General features: G+C 39.6%; 1 protein-coding gene across 1 annotated transcript in view; it reads left to right on the top strand.

Annotated features, from left to right (window-relative positions):
* Positions 1-19,057, top strand: part of PCNX2 (pecanex 2) — a 200,369-nt gene extending 181,312 nt beyond the window's left edge. The window contains exons 29-34 of the mRNA XM_067536007.1: positions 2,812-2,956; positions 5,157-5,387; positions 5,831-6,105; positions 7,477-7,661; positions 15,943-16,391; positions 17,739-19,057. Coding sequence (XP_067392108.1) covers positions 2,812-2,956; positions 5,157-5,387; positions 5,831-6,105; positions 7,477-7,661; positions 15,943-16,391; positions 17,739-17,912 — 1,459 coding nt within the window. The 3' untranslated portion in view covers positions 17,913-19,057. The remainder of the gene's footprint in view (positions 1-2,811; positions 2,957-5,156; positions 5,388-5,830; positions 6,106-7,476; positions 7,662-15,942; positions 16,392-17,738) is intronic.
* Positions 19,058-20,753: the final 1,696 nt, after the last annotated feature.

Below are 20,753 nucleotides of genomic sequence, written 5' to 3' on the forward strand. Positions count from 1 at the left end.
TCAACACTGAGCATGTTAATAAGAGAAATAACAATGTCTGTGTGTTGTGTTGACTAATAAATATATGGTACATGGAAGTGATGAACGGAGGCTGCCTCAAACTAGAGGAAGGATGTACCCATGTTTAATTATGATCAGCATAAGAAAAAAAAGTTTTTTAAAAACATTTTGTTTTAGTTTTTGTTTTCTTTTTATAAAATAAACCCATCCCATTTTCTCAGGAGACATATATCAGCTGTCAGGGATGATAAATGGACACAAACATCCATCAGGGATAGTCTAAGTGTACTTAATCCTGTCTTACCCTGGGAGAATGAACTAGATGACCTCCTGAGGTCCCTTCCAGCCTATGTTTCTATGATATATAACATTTAAAATAATTGCCCTTTATATTCCCCACCACTGCTGTTTTGTTCCTGATATGGATCTCCTTTGCAGTAGCAATATTTGTTCTTAGGAAATTTTGGCTGATGAATTTAGTATGCATCACAATTTGGGATTGACAGTTCTTTCTAAATCCAGGCACAGGGAGAACAGGTGCTATGCAGGTGTTCTACTCACTGCTCTGCTGATGCACTTGAATTCTTACTTGCAATATCCACAGCCATTCTAGTCCTGGACCTTTCTTTAGCAGGTGTTGCCATTCACACCAGATTGTATAACATGCACAAATGTCTGTAAGGGTCTTGGATGATAATGCAAAGCAAATCAGCTGTGATTTTAAGAACTGGACTTGAGGCCCTAGAAATGCAAAACCAGTTCACTCTGATGCCTAATCTCCTGCCAACCCAGACAACCTCCTGCTGCAGATTTGATGTTCTTAGCCTTAGAAAAACTGTACTATATATTAGTAACTTTTTCTTAATTTTCATCCTGTAATAAGGATGTAAATACAGTAGCAATTCTTCCATGTGAGGATTCAGTTGCTTGCTGGATGTTTAGGGTGAGACATCTTCTAACCAGTTTTAAGTAAATATGACACATCCTTAAACATGTATTTCACCACACTGGATATTACAGAGAATGTGAATCTGTTTTCTAAACTGGTTCATTATACTGATTTCTCACGTACAAACCAGGATGTTGAAATATTACTGTTTTCCAATCTCTGGGTAAGATTGATTGATTGAAAGTCAATAGCTGTTAAGCGAATTAGACACCTAGGCACTTCTGAAAAAATCCCACCCTGTATTATTAAGTACTAAGAACCATAATTAATTAAGAACTCAGAGGGGCTTGCCTGTATTTATAACATTCCCAGCAGTGGCACTGGTCTGTGCCCTTTAGTCTATGTGCAGTCAGGCCTCAGTTCACATTGATTAGTTTGTTTGTATTACACAGCACTCTTATTCTTTAAAGAAAATATTGGTATCCAGCTGGTAATGGCCTATATCTTTCTATTATAATTTTTAAAACATGCTACCCACTAAGTCCAAAATCAGAAATGTATTGCAGTTGAAGATAGATCAGGCAGTTTCCTAATCTCTCTGTTCTCTTTCTTGGATAGAGAATTATTTTTTCCCCTTTCTCCTAAAATAATTAAGAAAGCTCAATGAAGTGGAGCATGCACACATTTTCTGGAGAAAGCCTAGATGGTAATGGAAATCTCTAAGATCTTACTGCTTTTCTCTTAAGAGTCTTTAAAATGTAAAAAAACTCCACTCTTGTAAGAGTGAGTAAAATCATGGCAAGTAGATTAAACAATGTCTTGAGGGTTTGTAACTGATGTCCCAAGGTCTAATTCTGTTTTCTTGAACACCATGACCTGCTTCTTTTGAATAGCTTTAGGACTGCGATCTAAGTAATTTTAATTAAAATCCAAACTTTTTGTAAACATCTGTTATAGTCGTGGGAAGCTTTTGGTCTTAGATAAGCATTAGAGCTGAACTTAGTAGTTTTACCTCCCAGGAGTCTGTGCAAACATTTTCTTTGGTTTTGATCTCCTGAATTTGCACCGGGTGCACTTTGCTTTGAGTATGTCAAGCTCAAGCACACTCAAAACCTCCAAACCAAGCTCAGTCAGAAGCTCCAAGTTCCATCTGGCTTCTTATCAAAACCACACAGATTAGTGTAATTTTCATTATTTCAATGCAAAACACCCCAAAGTTTGCTCGAAACTGTTCCCAGGTTTCCTTGGTTTGGTTTTTTTTTTTTCCCCCCGTGAATCTTAATGTATTTTACAGCATGCCTGGTTTAACTTTCAAGTTTGTAATGAAACCCTAAACCAGGCAAGTTTCAAGCTTCATTGGAAGTATTTTGTGCAGCTGTGTTGGCATCTGCATATCTCTATCTAAACTTCTGTGCCTTGCCAGTGCAAACCACTCAAATTAATGGTACTAGATGCATTTTAAAGGTCAATACATAAATAAGGAGCTCAATCTTGCAATGTTTGTTCATGCAAGTAGACTTAATACTGGAATCAATGGGACGATTCTCCTAGGTACAGGTCAGATGATCAGCCCAAGATATAACCTAAAAACCTTCTTGGTGATCGACCACACTTGTTTAGTAGTTATAGTCCAAATGCCTCTCATTTTGTAGTCACTCATTTACTGTGCAAGCTGCAGAAGAAAGTAGTTAAATTTGACAAGAACAACAGCTCCTAAACAGAACTACATGATGTGATTTTTGACTTCTGCATAACACAGGAACCAGCAATGAGTGTGCTAACCAAAATACCATGTAGCATTTCTCACTTTTTCAGGTACACTATCAACTCTTATAACTAGTGAAAATGGAAAATTATTTGCAATGATTGGTTCAGGTGTGAAATTGTTGTTCTGGAAATAACTAGTGTTTATTATTTTACAGTTTAGATTCCTTTCTTTATGGACTCCATGCTCTGTTCAAAGGAGACTTTCGAATTACAGCAAAAGATGAATGGGTGTTTGCAGACATGGATCTCTTGCATAAGGTTGTCGCTCCAGCAGTCAGAATGTCCCTGAAGCTACATCAGGCAGGTTTTTCACCATTACTATTGTATATGTTTTCCTAAGGAAATACAGGAAACCTCTGAAACCGGCCCAAAACAAAACAAGATTGGAATGTTTTAGTTGTGGCTTTATTATGAATAACTTGCTTTACAAAAATAGAAAAGCTTAGTGTGTGATTATATTTGTGTGGCTTACATTTCACCATTCTGTTCTTTGCCTTTTTTCCCCTCAATTTGAAATCATTTATATTCCAGGGTCCTTTGTCTTCATGGAGACAAAACTCCCATTGACTTCAATCAAAGTTTTACCTGAATAGGAACTACAAGACTCAATCCTAGTTGTTGTTTTTTTAAATTAGACTCATTTGATTGCTATTTTATTAATCATTTATGTGACAAGACAGAAATGATTTGGTATTGTTTCCTTTTTAAAAATGCAGCTGAGGAGAAAAGTTGTTTGGAATATTTAAGACCTTTTTTATCAATCAAATGTCACAGCCGTTTCATTGATTATGCCATGAGGTTTCTGAACATGCGGGCAATGGGGCCATGTTCTGATCTCTGTTACACTGATTTGCCATTGCAGTTGCTCCAGATTTACATCTATGTAACTCAGAACAGATTATGGTTGAATTAACAAACCCATAGAGTATTTTTTGTTCTGTTATCTATATATGTTGTGAATGTAGTGGACAGTGGCGTTCCTATGTAATATAAGAATACTGATCAATAACAATTTTATGAACACTGCATGTAACTAGGTCAGTGAGTTATTGCATAGATATATTGGGTTATTAGAACTTTCCTGTATAGATGTATTGATCTAGCTTGCTAGGGGGCTGTTGGAGAAACAGATAGGAGGGCAACCCAATGGCTATTAATAAGCAACGCTGCAACAAACTCTTCAGGCTGATGGTGGCAATGCCAAGACAATGGCCTAATTGCAGGCTCCATGTCGTAGTTGTACATATGTTTTGGCAAGTCTGTTTGCCTAGTGATCAAAGGGAACTAAATGTTTAAAAGGACACTCTGGAGAGAGATGAGGGAGGAGCTGTGAGTAAGCTGTTCCTGGTAAGAGAGTCTGATCTGGCAGATAGAGACAGATCCTGGAGGAATATCTGAAGCAGTTTCCAGGGAACAGTACACCTCAGGAAAAGGGAGGCAAGAATGTAGGCTCTTTATTGGTTTGTTTTGTTTTTTCTCATGGTTTTTGTTTTAAATAAATAATACTTTGATTTGAGAAGGCTTCTTGATCACTGTATTAACCACTGATTGTAGCTCCCAGAAGCAAAAGAACTGCAGATACTGAACCTAAATCAGACCTACTGAGGTAGTCACAGTTGATAGTCACAGACTGCAGCCCAGGGGCTGGTCTGAAAGTGGGAGGATTTTGTGATTCTACCCCAAGAGAGGTGATGACTCAAGGCCTGAGACATGGGGGTGGGGTGGGGAGGGTGTACACTCAGACAGGTCAAGAGGGACCAGAGGTGTAGTTAATTCAGTAATGTGATAGTGAAGAACTACCTTTTTCTGGTAAGTTTGTATTGACATTACACACTGGTAATTTATAAGGGAATATTAATAATGTCTTAGAGAGACAGGAAAGAATTTTTTTTTTTTTTTGCTTTTAAAATGGCTATAAACAAGTTTTAAAAATTGCTATATGAAGCATATGAACTCCCACACTTCATTGACATTGTCTCCTTACATTAACAGTGGTAATATTACTGTGTATCAGATAAAGAAACAACATAATATTGTGATATCTCTATATGTTCTTCAGCATTGTAGTATTTTTTAATAAATAATATAGTTCCACCTAAAATACAACATTTCACAGGTTGTTTTATTTAAGTCTCATCCAACATGTAAGAACTTGCAGGCCCATCTATTTCAATTCCATACTTTAAGAAAAATGTGATTAAACTGCCGTTCTTTGTGTCTATCCAATAAAGATGCTGGATACTCTGTAAGTTGTAACCATGCAAACATTTTCTTCATGTAGCCCTCTGTATTACTAGGGTGTTAACTTTTCTGTCCCTTTTTCCCTCAGCCAATCCCCATCCTCACCCTCTCTTATCTCTAATGTAGTCTAGTGTTCCAACTGAAGTCAACAGGTGCTTTGCCATTGACTTCAATGAAAGCAAGAACTAGTTTATCATCAATAGTCATTATCTTTTCATGGAACTAGCTGACCATAGTAATGCCTTTCATTTAATACCAGGACCAGTTTACCTGTCCAGATGAATATGAGGACCCTGCAATTCTGTATGAGGCAATCCAGTCCTTTGAGGAAAAGATTGTAATTTGTCATGAGGGTGACCCTGCCTGGCGCAGTGCTGTACTCTCCAACAGAGAAGAGCTGCTCACCTTGAGACATATAGTGGATGAAGGGACAGATGAATATAAAGTTATTATGCTCCACAAAAGCTACCTGAGCTTCAAAGTTATCAAGGTACCTTTCTAGTATTTCAGCTTTGTATTATTTCATCTGTGTCCAGTGCGGACCTTTAAGAACACTATACGAATACGCAGTCTTCACTTGGTGAATTCTTGGGACCTGGCTACCATTGTCGAGTGAGGAAGTTTAGCTAAGCGAGGGAGGTTGATCATGGCTGTGGGGGCAGAGGACTGGAAGCCAGGACTCTGGGGGTTCTGTTCCTCACGTACTGTGTGGCCAGGGTCAATTTACTTAAATTTCCCGTCCTTCAGTTTACCCATCTGAAATAAAAATACTAATATTACTCATGTAGGTTTGAAAAGTTTCTTGAGACTCATTGATAAAAGTTATCATGTAAATGCAAAGTACTGTTCGATTTTGGCTTAGACACCCATCGTAGTATTTTTTTTAAATGGAAAACATTTTCAAATGGTCCATATTTTGCTATTTTACTGTAGGTAAACAAGGAATGTGTCAGAGGGCTTTGGGCTGGGCAGCAACAGGAGCTAATATTTTTGCGCAATCGTAATCCAGAGCGAGGCAGTATCCAGAACAATAAACAAGTCTTGAGGAACTTGATTAACTCTTCATGTGATCAGCCACTGGGATATCCAATGTATGTTTCCCCATTAACCACATCGTACCTAGGGACACACAGCCAGCTGATGAACATTTGGGGTGGACCTGTCAGTTTGGACAACATTAAAACATGGTTCAGATCCAAGTGGTTAAGGTAGGTGGTTAGAATATAGGCAGCCTGTGTTATGATATGCAGAGAGGGAAGTCTGCAATCACTTTATTTTCTGTTAATTTTTCTCATACAGTGAGAAACTCTCTTATTCATTTCTGATGCATGCAACCATAGCTAAATATATAGACTAGCTCCCCAACTACTGGAGAAAGCAAACTCTGAACTCCATTAATGCTGTATAGTCCTCTGTCAGCCAGACAGCAGCAGCAGCATATTACTTAGCCTTATTGTCAGTGCTCTTATTCAGAAAAAAGTGATTTCTCTCTAAAGAAAAACAATTCCAAGGCATTTTACCTTTTTATTTTTTGTAAATAGCAGTTGAGACTTTCCAAAGTGCAGTGACCCTGAACATGATGAAACATGAAGATAGGTGTTATGCTCCGAAGCGTTGGCAGTTTGGGTCAGACAAGCATTCCCAAGTCCTGAAACTTATCCAAAACACGTCTAACCTTTTTATTTTTTGTGATTACTTTTTGTATTAATTTTCATAAATAAACAAAAATTACAAAAAAGTAAATGACTTATAGCTTCTATGTGTTACCAAATACTGCAATTTTTGCAGTATATCCAATCAAATTATGCCATTATGAAACTTTCTAACTTGTCAAAGCTGCAAGACCAGACAATACAAAATCAGACAATATTACACAGTCTAACTTTTGTTTTGAATCTCCATCATCAGGCCCCAACTTCCATTGTATATAACCCCAACAGACTCTCTCTCTCCTCCCTTACCCCTTACTTCTGTATTTGGAATCTTTCTTCTGTCACTCCTGTAAGCACTCCTCTGCAGGAATAGCACACTCAACCTGCAACCCACCCCATTCATTTGATGGCTGTAGAGGAGGAGGGACAGGACCCTGGTTTGCAGGACCCATCACTGCATCTCTGTTTGCTCTTACCTGCACTCTGGGATTTGCTTTGTATATTAATCGCCCAGAGTACACTTTATTCCCGGAGTGTGAAAGACTGGGAGAGGAGAGAATGCCACTTGGCTGTCTCATATAAAGATTCATCTTTTGGGACCAATTTGACATTGAATTAAGTATGCTGAGAGATTTCAGGGCTACAAAGCCACCTCCTAAACTTCAAGATGGATTTGGTTTGGGCAATGAATAGAGTTTTACATTGTTTTTTATTTTGACCAAACCAAATTACCCACCTCTATTATAACTATAATGTAATATAATTACCATCCTCAAAAATGTCAGAGCTCTGTTATTCACCTGTTGAATACATTTAGAGGGCTGGTGGGAGCACAGCTATTCATTTGTACTGTGAGCTTGTGTAATGTTGGTCACACAAATTCTAAGAAACAACATAACTTGATTGTGTGTCTCGATTCACAAACAGAATGCGGAAGGACTGTCATGCAAGTCACAACAGTGGAAGCAACATTGAAGAGGTGGATAGTGGAGGCGGGTCTTCAACCAGCAGCAATTCCACAAGTAATTCAAGCCAAAGTAATAGTTCACAACACACAAGAAATGGAACCCCCCAGATGCAGCCTTCTTCACAAGTTTCCCATCAATATGCAGGTAGGTGCCTCGGTGCTGGAACTATGGGTGCAGGGGGTGCAGCTGCACCCCCTGGCTTGAAGTAGTTTCCATTATATACTGGGTTTACAGTTTGGTTCAATGATTCTCAGCACCTCCACTATACAAATAAACAGCACCTCTGGGTATGTATATGGGCTCTGTTAACAGTCTGTTTAGGCTTGTCATTTCTCAGAAGACCGGCGACAGGTGTGTTTGGTGCTTTATTTTATAGCTTTATGACATGATCCAGTCAAGTACTGAGAGCAACCATATCTAAAATACTAGGTTCTGTGGAGTCAGACTGTATAAACTGTGATTCAAATTACTATCCCTGCTGGTAATTCTGGCCTCAGGAAAGCTTTGTGGCTCTCAATCCACCAAATTTTAAATTAATTAATACACTCCCGTATTCACCTGCTCTGGTAAAGCTGAGGACAGCACAAACACACAGTCCACTCTTCACCTTCTCATGATTTAAATTACACAATCAAAGAGAGGAAGACACCAGGAAACAGAGAGGAATGTAGCTGCTGGAGCTGAATTGAGTTTGAATATTCGCAAAAATTAACCAAAACAACAAAGAGTTTCTTTGCTCTGAGACTAATTCCAGAGTGACATGACAACATGGATTAATTTATTGATGAGTGAGCTGGATGGGATGCGTGAGCATGGCAAAGATGATGTTGCTGCCCAGACTCTTGCCAAGTTATTACACTTCATATCAAATAGTGTTTTGAAAAGTTTAAAAAGTCATAAATGACATCATGAGCCAGGTTCGTCTGTGTCTGAGCTCCACTCAGTGTAGAGGATTAGAAGAGGGGAGTATTAAGAAGCTGCTTAGGGTTACAGCTCTCTGATCATGGGAACCAGTTAGCATCTTAAGGGACCATATGACGTTAGCCACACACCCCTTACTACCTCCAGCTTGTCTCCTACACTGGATGGCCTTCTGACTTATTCTTCCAGAAGAGGGTCATTGGGAGAGCATAGGACAAGCAGAATGATTATCAAAGAAGTTATCTGAGTCCCCACTGACAAACTACTGAATGTTAGATCCCTGGACCAGGAGATGCCTTTTGCAATGGTGAAAATTCAAATATAGATGGGGAAGTAGATAAAAAGTGTGAATTCAGTGAGCCCTGTGCCTTGACTGTTTATTGGGAACTCTAACCCTGAAACTGTGCCAAAGTCTTAACTAAATTGCTAAATGGGACACATTGAGGAAAGTGAACAAAATGTCCTGATTATATGAGCAAGAGGGTTTCCTGATCACTAACGCACATGGGATTATTACCCTAGTGTGTCTTCTATTATAGCAATACAGTAGTTATCAGAAAAAAGCTAACATTTAGACCTGGCCAATCATTCTGATATGGAGTAATTCATGTCAAAATTATGTTTTGAAATTAAATTCTGAGCCAAAAACTCTTTTAGACCTGTGATAGTCTGTAAGGCAGGGCTAGCAACCTGCTCACTGGAAATATTGGTGTAAAATTATTATTAGATCATAGTCATACTCATCACATCTCTGAGGCTTCAGGACTTGCTGAAAGGTTGAGTTAATCGACTGTACATCACAGTTATGCTATAGGTTATAAACTCAGGCAGATAACTAGGAACAGAATACTTGTTCATTTCTTGTTATATCTCTTGGCTCTTAACATTAAAATTAATGGACAAGGCAAGAGGGAATCTTATCATGAATATAAATTATATTGTAAGATTACAATAATGGCTGCTTTTGATTCCTGTGTTGGAGCAATCCCCCTGTGCACTCATAACTTGACAGTGCTATAATCGGAAAGGTAAGCTTAATTATACAATAATGATTCTGAGCGGCTCAAATGATAATGAATGATAACTGGGAACTGTTTAAGAATATTTTACTAGATGCCCAAAAAGCCACAAAAGACCACATAGGTTAAAAAACAAACCTGGGTTAGAGGAGAGATAAAAATAGCTATAAAAATAATTTTAAAAAATTATATATAACAAATGCAAGAAAGAGGACGATGATAGTAATATAAATCAGAAGCTAGAGTTAAGGACAAGGAGTTTTTTTTTAAAGTATATTAGGAATGAAAGGAATCCTATCAATGGTATTAGTCCATTACCAAATGGAAATGGTAGAATTGTCAATAATAATGCAGAAAAGGCAGAAGTGTAAAATAAATATTTCTATACAGTATTAGAAGAAGCCAGATAATGTATTCATATCATATGACGATGATGGTGATGATGAAATTGGTTTCTGTTCCAACAGCAACTAAGGAGAATGTTAAAAAGCAGGTACATTTTGACATTTTTAAAATCAGCAGATCCAGATAACTTGTCACTAAGAGTTTTAAAAGAGCTGGCTGAAAAGCTGCTGGATCACAATGTTGATTTTCAGTAAGTCTTAGAAAACTGGGGAAGTTCCAGGGGACTCAAAGCTAATAGTGTGCCAACATTTTAAAAGGATAAACAAAATGACCCAGGTAATTATAGGCCTGGCAGCCTGTTGTTAATCTCAGGAAAATAATTGAACATCTAATTTAGGACTTAATTAATGAAGAATTAAAGGAGGATAATATAATGAATGCTAATCACCATGGGTTTATGAAGAATAGATCTTGTCAAACTAACTTGATATCTTTTCTTGATGAGATTACAAGCATGGCTGTTAAAGGTAATAGTGTTGATGTAGTATATTAGACTTTTGTAAGGCATTTGACTTGGTACTGTGACAAACGGACAATTTCCTACAATATCCTGAATGAATTTTATTTAATTAAGTTAAACTTTATTGAATTAGGTTTAATACCTTTGGGGTACATTGTATTAAAAATGCAACTGTGTATGTGTTATTGTGGCATTGTACATATCTTCCCTGGTAGGAAGGTGATGCTAATATAATTCCTTTGGTTATCAACCCTTTGAAGACACACTCTCCTGCCCCGAGATATATGCATATACTTGTTCAGACTGGATTCTCCAGGGACCAACAGACAAAGAAAGGACTTTTGGATAAATAGCATGCTTTAAATTGTTTCAGGGCCTTCTTCCTGATCCAGCAAACAGACAGGACCCCTGGCTTATGGGGTCCCAATCCTTAGGATATAGTTGGAAGGGCTGGGCCTTGAGGCCACATAAGACTGGGTGCCTGTTGTGAGCTGATTCGTGACCACACCCCATGGGTGGGGGTTTAAGGACTGCTCCTGCCAGAGCCCATGTTAGAGTTGGGATGACGTCTGGTAAACTTATTAGCGTGTGTGTAGGTTTTATTATTGGTTTTTCATATGTTTTCTCTATAATGCTTTTTGCCTTAAGAATAAAATGGGCTTGCATACGAAGAGCTGTGTGTTACTGTTGAAAATCACTCTGTTATCAGTCTGTGATGTGCTTGGGCAGCCTGTCTCTTCTGGGAAGGCAGGGAATTGTGCAGCCTAGAAATACACCAGTCAGAAGTGAGTGAGATGTCGTTCTTCACCCAGAAAGACAATGGGGGAGCTGGAAGCCTGGGAGTGGGTTCCCTTGTTGAAGTATAGAGGGGAAATACAGGTATAGTTGCCCTGAATTGTGACAGGTACTGCATGATATTTTGATTGAGAAACTAGAATGATACAAAACTAACATGGCACACATTAAATGGATTAAAAATTGGCTAATTGATGGGTCTCAAAATGTAAGCAGGGAATCATCACTGAGCAGGTGTGTGTCTAGTGGAATACTACAGTTTGGTTCTTGGCCTTATACTATTTTATATTTTTATCAGTGACTTGGAAGAAAACATAAAATCTTCACTGATGAAGTTTGTAGATGGCACACCGATTGGGGGAGTGGTAAATAATGTAGAGGACAGGTCACTGATATAGAGTGATCTAGATTGCTTAATAAGCTGGGTGCGAGCAAACAATATGCATTTTCATACGGCCAAATGTAAAGTCATACATCTAGGAGCAAAGAATATAAGCTATACTTACAGGATGTGGGGGACACTATCCTCTGAAGCAGTGACTTTGAAATGGACTTGGAGGTCATGGTGGATAGTCAGTTGAACATGAGCTCCCAGTGTAATGCTGTGGTCAAACTGGCAAATGTAATCCTTGGATGTACAAATGAGAATAGAGTAGAGAAGTTATATTACCTCTGTAATTAGCACTGGTGTGACTGCTTCTGGAATACTATATCCTGTTCTGAGGTCTACAATTCAAGGATCATGTTGACAAAATGGAAGGTTCAGAGAAGAGCCACAAGAATAATTAAAGGACTGGAAAACATGCCCTGTGGTGATAGACTGAAAGAGCTCAAACTGTATAGCTTAACAGATTTGATTTAGTTTACAAATACTTACATGGGGAACGGAAATTTGAAAATAGAGGGGTCTTCAATCTAGCAAAGGTATAACAAGAGCCAATGGCTGGAAGTCAAAACTAGACAAATTCAGATTAAAAATAAGGCACAAGTTTTTAAAGTGATTGTATTTAACTGTTGGAATAATTTATTAAGGATTATAGGGGATTCTCCATCACTGGAAGATTTTCAATCAAGATTGAACTAGAGCACATCTTTTAGAAAAACATCCAAACGGGAATTAATTCAGAGAAGTCTTATAGCCTGTGTCATACAGGTGGTCAGACCAGATGATCATAATGGTCCCTTCTGGCCTTACAATTTATGAATCAACTGCATTTAGTGTTTCTTAATTTAATATTTCACTATACTGGCTGGTGCCATTCAGTCTGCAAAATGCAATTACAACCCTACATAAAAGTGAGGAAAATCAGGAGCATTTAAATGTGTTGGGTGCACCAAAAAAGTGTCTTTATTTTACAATGTAATATATAGAACAGTCTTTGTTTCCAAAGTGTTTTCAGGAGCTATGCTATTTATGTGTAGACATGGGTGGTCTATTATACAATACTGTAACTGCAGAATTTGGGATGAATACAGAATATTTTTGGACAGCGGACAGCTTGGCAGTTTAAATCACGAACAGATGTTTGTCCATATTAGACTGAACTTATACATCACAGCCTCTCTGTTCTTAATTCATATCTGTCCTTTATATTTTAAGATGATAATATTAAAATAAGTAACTGACCTAGAAATAGGGCTTACCCAAAGCTTCAGAGGTCAAATTCTTTGGATCTTTAGGAAAGTCAGAACTGCCTCTAGATCCAAACTTTGCAGCTCAGGCCTGTCTCTAATTACAAATAACACTCTCCCCAGTCATTCCATCTGAGTGCAGAGAATCTGTGGGCATGTTTTTGAAGCAGAGCACAGAGCTTAGCTGCATTCATCCCATTGGTTTTAGTGGGAGTCCTGAGGCTTTTATTACAGGGGCCACTGCCCAGCATGCTATTTTTGAAAGTGTACTTCTCATTGTTCTGAGTATAAAAGTCGAAATAATGCGGTGTTGTAAATGGTCTGGAAAATGGTTCACTACTTGCCAGGCCAACTAGTCTTTATGCCAACTACGCTGCTTCCATCATGTTATTGCCACTTTATATATGAAAAAGAGAGGAAGGGTTAGCCAGTGGATAGGCCACTGACTGAGTCAGGAGAACTAATTTCTATTCCCGGCAATGCCATGTGACTCTGGGCCAAACTGCCGAACTTCTCTGTGCCTCAGCATCTGTAAAATGGGAATAATGAGACTTTTCTTTGAAAAGCACTTTGAGATCTATGGATGTAAAGGGCTAAGTAATAGTGGTTCCCAACCTTTCAAGACTACTGTACCCCTTTCAGGAGTCTGATTTGTCTTGTGTATGCCAAATTTCACTTCACTTAAAAACTACTTGCTTACAAAATCAGACATAAAAATACAAAAGTGTCACAGCACACTGTTTCTGAAAAAAACGGCTTATTTTCTCATTTTTACCATGTAATTGTAAATTACATCAATTGGAATATAAATATTGTACTTACTTTTCAGTGTATAGAGCAGTATAAACAAGTCATAGTATGAAATTTTAGTTTGTAGTGACTTTGCTAGTGCTTTTTATGTAGCCTGTTGTAAAACTAGGCAAACATCTAGATGAGTTGATGTATCTTCTGGAAGGCCTGTGTACCCCCAGGGATATGCGTACTCCTAGTTGAGAACCACTGCTATATAATAATTAAGTAATAGAAATATCCTTGATGTGGGATTATTATATTAATTTAATTGAAATAATTCCTGAATTCAGTAAGCAATCAGATTTCTGGAGAATTGTCTGTTTGGGATTTATATTGCTTCATAGCTGAGAAATTTCAGTTTATGGAGGAATTTGCTGCTTATAATGGAACTTCAGCCCTTTTGCTTCCCCCTTTCCTATTTCACGTACTGGGGAGTCAAAATCAACAACTTGGGAATCCTTGGAAGGAAAATTCATGCCTACATAACTAGGGTCTTATAGGTTGGTTGTTTTAAAAAATATCAATACTTTTCATAGCCCACAATTATCACTATGACATTGAAGTACCAGCTTGTTAACATTTTGGGTTTCCTGGATGTGGAAAGCCAAGCATGCCCTCAGATGAACAGGCACTTTGTGTGAGCCTGGCATAGAATCAATACGGAGAAGCATTAAGCATATTAGATGCCAGCTGTGTGTGCAAACCTGCTGTCTGTGATGTGGAGAATTAATTGTGCCCTCAAGCAGGTATCTGGTGTGTTCGGTGGTTTGTGGGTGGGTTTGATTATTAATTATTATTTGATTATATTATTTCATTCTGTGAACATGCAAACATACAAGAATTAAAAATGCATAGATCAACTCTGCATTTAAGTGGCTCTCGTTGCTCAATCACAATCCTTCGGTCCAGTTAGGGAGGAGCAGGACAGGAATCCTGTGTAATCTTTCGGCCATGTGGATATTGGCTGTGAATGTGAGGCATTGAGTTGTAAACATTAGAACAAATCCGGAATTATACATAAATGCAGGAATAGCCAGACTGGATCAGACCTGAGGTCCATCTAATCCAGTATCCTGTCTCCGATGGAAGTTAGAACCAGATGCTTCAAAAGATGCTGCAAAAACCCTGAAATATAGGCAGGAATGTGGAATAATCTGCACCCTACATAGGTCTCATCCTCTTAAACTCTTGCCTAAAACAACTTCCTATGTCATAAATACTCTGCCCTCTGACACTTAGGTGGAAACATCTCCACGCTCCCAGTCCCTGAGGGCAAAGGTAATTCTGTATAACCTTATTTTGTTTTACTGTGCAATTTTTTGCAATTAAACTATATAAAGCTTTAGGAGTGGAATCTTTTAAGGCACTCAGGCTGAGATTTTGAAAGGCATTTGGATGTTGCTGTGCTCAGCATTGCAATGCCCAACTGATTTAGGAGCCTAAATTTCATTTTCAAAGGGGATTTAGGCACTTGAGTTCCACAGTAGAACACCTTCAACAAGAGAAATTCAGGGAACCTACATCAGACCATCCCATAGCTCATAGCTACCATGCTCATCTGAGAGGTTGTAGATCACTATTCAATTCCCCTCATTCCTGAAGGTGGAGAGGGGACTTGAACTCAAACATCTTAGGTGAGTACCCTAACAATTGGGCTAAAAGTTATGAGGGAGGGCCCACTCCTCCTCCAGTTCTTGCAGAAATGGTGTAGGCACCAAACAACGAGAAGGTTTGTAGCAGAGAATCCCAAGCAGCAGGAGATGTTGCAGCCTCCCAGTAGCCATTAGGCACCAAACTTCCTGAGAGGGGTGGGTTTAGGACACACCCTTTGCCTTAGCATCTCCCATTGGCTAGCTTAGGTGAGGTGCCACCTAGCATGTTGGCTTTTTGTGAACACCATCTGAGGCACCTATCTCTTCCCATTCATTGTATAGGGAGCCTGGGCATTGAACTCTAGCTTTGTAAATCACAGTGATTTTCTAGGCACCTGAAAGTTAGGCATGGTGATGCTCAGCATCACCACACCAACGTTTCTTTGGGAATCTAGCCCACTGTTTCTCCATTTATTCGTATGTGAAATGGCTTGAATAATTTAGTTATTTATGGTCCTCACAAAGGGCAAATTCTGCTCCCATCAAAGGCAATAGAAGATTTGAAACAATCTGCACTGCCAGTGGGGTGGACCAAATGGTTTCATAGGTTTTATCAGTCTCTAATTTCTATGATTGGCTGAATGTTTGTTTGTAAAGTGTTTAGATCCTCAGTATAAAGATGCCGATGAGATAAAGAACACTACTTAAAATGTACCCTAGTAACTGGACAGAACCATTAATGTGTGTGCTTCAATGGTATATATAACTGAAAACATAATTTAAAACAAAAATATTACTCTCTTTTAAAGGCAGAAGAAAATACAGGAGTCAGTCTGTTCAGACACATGCTGCCTTAAACCAGAGGCCACCAGTTTCAAGTCATTCTGAACCAATCGTCGAAAGTCACCAGCCCTTTATCCAAGCTTCCATATCTGCCCACGAAATTGTCCAAAGGCTTTCCAGAAGCCAGTTGTCCTTCCACAGCTCAGTCGCATCTGTGTTATCTCAACCCCCTGCCATCCCTGTGGGTGGCCAGCTGACTGTCCAGGACAGAGCCGGAGCAATGCTTAGGTCCAGTCGGGCCTCTTCCACTAGCTCTACTCTCAGCCTTCTGTTTGGCAAGAGAAGTTTTTCAAGTGCTTTGGTGATTTCTGGGCTCTCGGCTGCTGATGGAGGAAACACAACTGATACCCAGTCATCCAGCAGTGTCAACATTACCCTGGGTCCTTCTGCTCGAGCAGCGAGCCAAGCAACACAGGTAAGGCAGAGTCATATTAGCGGGAGCTATCATTCTATTCTGTTATACTCATGTTCTTATACTGCCCTCTTCACCATAGTTTTCAAGCGCCTGCCGGTAGTGCATTAAGCAATGGAACTAACATCTATCACAGGACATTTGTTCTTTCCTTCTCTCATTCTCTCCCCAGAGGAAAATTGTGTGCGCCCTTTAGTATTTTGTTTTGTTGGCTACTCTACTACATAGTTTAACTTTTGATTCCAATCAGTCTGCATCCTGAATTTCATCCTCACTATAGACTTTCCAGAGTGGTAAAATAAAATCATAATCATTAGACATGAAGCAATTTGGCAAATCCAATGAGAGTGAGCACATAATTAATGTTAAATCATTTGGCATTACCAAATGGAAGCAAGTACGTTGATTTGTTGTCATTAGGACAAAATCACTGGATATGGAGAGCCCAAATTTGGTTTCTCATGTGCATTAATGCATTTTTATACTGTGTACAAGATACCAAGATTGTCCAAGCCTGAGGTGACAGAAGCCTTAAGACTCGTATATGCTCCATGTAATGCTCACTGCTGCTCCAAGGCAAAGAGTTTAGCCACTAACTCCAGTAAGAGCTGGACTGAGCATTATTCACCTAGGACCAAATACTGCTTGCCTTACTCAGGCAAATCATTTTTTTTTTTTCTACCAGTAAACATGCATGGCACTGCACAAACCGATAAGATACAACCCCTGCCCAAAGAGCTTATAGTCTAAGGTCTGGCTCCTGCAAAGTGCCAACCATTCTCAACTCCCTTGATGTCAAGGGTGCTGAGCTGAGCAATTCGGGTGGCCAGGCACTAAGTAAGCTCTTGAAGTCAATGTGGCTACTTGCTGGATTCTGTTGAGAAATAAGGCTTTTATTTAAACCGGCCGCTTTAGCACAGGAAGCCTTCTAGAGAGGTTGGAGCAGAATTGGATTCATGACATTTCAGGATAACGTGGGGCAGTCTTTGCAGACTTGAAGTTATCTGACAGTGGAGTTCTGTTGTACAGGTTTCATTGTAAACTGAATTAACATGATCATGCACAGTACAATGTGGATATAACTGCACACTCTCTATCTGCTAGTCTGCTCTTGTGGACAATATTTATGCGGTTAACACATAAAGTGGGATAAGTGCTGGAATCTTCTCTAGTTCCTTTTTAGCTTCTGAAGTTCACACTATAAATAAGTGTGAATCATGCATAATTACACAACAGTGTGAAGTCCAGAAATCTAATGTCTGTCTCTTTTTTTTTTAAATGTCCTTTTGAAAAGACCTGAATGAAGTGCCATCTAGACATTTCCTAAACTATTCTAAATTTTGTTTTAAGCAATTCTCCGAGACTTATGAAGGGACTGAGGCAACAAAGTCTAGACAGCGAAAAGACCTAGGCACTGCCCATGCCATTTTCATGAGTCATAATCTGGAGTGTAGAAGAGCCAGCCAGGAAGATATGGCACTGGAGGATACAGCTTCTCAGCACAGCCTCTCAGAAGAGCAATGAAGAATATTCATAGTTAAAGGACCATGTACTCCTTTTAAGTGAAGAAAAACACATCTAGGTCAATCACCTGCAGGTGGTTTTAAGTTATTTCCAGTGTAACAACAAACCTCAAAACCGTTTATTTTTCGAACATCTGAGAGAGAATCCCATTGTGCAGATGTTCTTCAGCAAAAAGTCTTGGCATGTGAGGATGGAAACACCTTTACAGAGTTTAAAGATGTCCTAATATGCAGTGCAATTTCATCTCAGGTTCTTGACATTTCTAAAGCAATGAATAAAATCTGCCTGATAGCCTTCCCCCATAGAGGTGCTGACACACTTGTGGTGGAAACCTTAAAGTGCTCAAAAAGCAGCATGCTTGGAATGGCAAGTGAAAGCAATGGAAGATCTTAATACAATTCGGTGAAAAGCACACAGACATCTGTTTCCTGCCATAACGAAAAGGAAGATTGCATGTTAAATAATTGGCATTTTATACATAATGCATCACAAAGAAAAATTCTGAATAGAAGCAATGAATATGTAATAGGACAGTACAGTACATATGTAACATTAGAGCTGAATCTAAAAAATTTTAAAGGCAAACCTCATTCTTTTCTTTAAAGTGTTACCCAGATGGTAATTACGCATAGCAACATATTAATACAGGCAAAGATATACTGCATGCAGCCCTGTTGAAATATTGTATGAAAGAGCTAGATTACACATTGCCATAAGGCAAGTTTTGAGAGCACATATAGCCAGTGCATGGAAAGCCTTCACAAAGCATATGGTGCTCCTTATTTGCAAACAAAGTGGTTTTGTACACAAGATTGATTTTACATGTAATCTCACACTCCTGTTCAGTTTACAGGAACGAATGCCTATACCTGAAGCCAAAAGGCTAAAACAAATCCTTAATGTACTGTAGTATACACACACAAACATGCTCATCAATTTTTTGTAATTAAACAATTTACAACGATCGGTGTCTCAATGTTCCTCTTTATTGTAACTACAGCACTTCCTTTCTAATTCTTATCACCCTAATCCACAGCCATGGTGTGGAGGTTGCCCACAAAAGGAGGTTGTCTTGTCCCACTTAATGAATAAGATTGAATAGGTAATGCTAGAGCGAGGTCTCATGACTTTTACACATTATCCTATTGCCTTCACATTTTCAGACTCTGTCCATCACCGTGGCATCTACATTTAATGCTGTAAAAAAAATTAAAACTAAATAGCACTGGTCAAAATAAATGAGTCAAATACAGTCTGTGATGCAGCAATATTAATTCTTTTTAGTCATATTTGTTTGCTCACTTGTTGATTTGCAAACCACATTTTGTCTCCCATGCATTAATATAAATTAGCTCTGAATGTTGTTGGCAAAATCCTGCCCTCCCTCATTATAGCCACATGAGGGAGAAAGTGGAATATGCTGGCCTTCTAAGGCATGGCTGAGAGATCCAGCTTCCACAGGGCAGGGATGGATAAGGTGACGGGTGCATATGCTTTTAGTGCTGCTCCATCAGAGAACAGCACATGCTTCTAGTCATATTTCAAGCCAACAGCCCAGGCCCTCTTGAGGCAGCAGTGCACCAGGAGAGTGCACATAATGAATTCCAACCTGCTGCTGAACATGTGTGCAGATAAAGGCGGCTTCCTATCCCTCCAGGCACTATGTGCCCATGCCTCACACAACAGGCTTCGGCCTTACAAATTTATTTTAACAAAAAAATTATTCCAACTGCCTATGAGAGGGGGACTTTGGCAAAGTATCCAGTTATTTTTAGTGCCTGTACATATGTTAGATTTTTTTCTTTTGTTTTTAAAATTATTTTTATTGAAATATCTTGGCTGGGTGAACAACAGGAATATAATAGCGTTACTTACCAGTAACTGTTGTTCTTCGAGATGTGTTGCTCATGTCCATTCCAATATAGGTGAGTGCACACCACCGTGCATGGGTTCCCGGAACGTTTGTCCCTTTAGCAGACCCCATACGGTCGGCTCAGGCGCCCCTGGAGTACCGCACACATGCCACGGTATATGAGGCACCGCCGACCCTATGACCCCTCAGTCCCTTCTTTCTACCAACTCCGGTAGCGGGGACAGAGGGTGGGTGTAGAATGGATATGAGCAACACATCTCGAAGAACAACAGTTACTGGTAAGTAACCCTGTTTTCTACTTCAAGTGATTGCTCATGTCCATTCCAATATAGGTGATTAAAAAGCAATACCTTAGAGGTGGGTAGGAGTTACCGGTGAGCTGCCCTCAGCACGGCTCTTCCGAATCCCGCGTCCTCTCTCTGCTGCACCATGGCATAGTAGGATGTGAAGGTGTGCACCAACGACCAGGTGGCAGTTTTGCAGATGTCCTGCAGCGGCACCCTTTCCAGGAAGGCCGCAGACGAGGCCTGAGCTCTGATTGAGTGCGCTGAAATGGCCCCTGGAAGTGGTACATTCGCCTGTTGGTAGCAGCACTTAATGCAGGCGGTGATCCATGCGGAGATGCGCTGGGTGGAGACAGGTGAGCCTTTCATCTGGTCTGCCATTGCAATGAAGAGCTGTGTCGACTTCCGGACCGGCTTTGTCCTGTCGATGTAGTAGGCCAGGGCCCGTCTGACATCCAGGGAGTGTCATCTCTGCTCCTCCTCCGACCTGTGCGGTTTGATAAAAAACACAGGGAGGAAGATGTCTTGGTTATAGTGAAATTGGGAGACCACCTTAGGCAGGAAGGCTGGATGGGGTCTCAACCGCACCTTATCTTTGTAAAACACCGTGTAGGGGGGCTCCGAGGTCAAAGTTCTAATCTTGGAAACCCTCCTAGCCGAGGTCATGGCCACCAGGAAGGCTAC

The sequence above is a fragment of the Emydura macquarii genome, unplaced genomic scaffold (genome assembly GCF_026122565.2).
Source record: "Emydura macquarii macquarii isolate MOO-44397 ecotype Brisbane River unplaced genomic scaffold, CSIRO-AGI_Emac_v2 contig_3517, whole genome shotgun sequence".
Lineage (NCBI taxonomy): Eukaryota > Metazoa > Chordata > Testudines > Chelidae > Emydura > Emydura macquarii.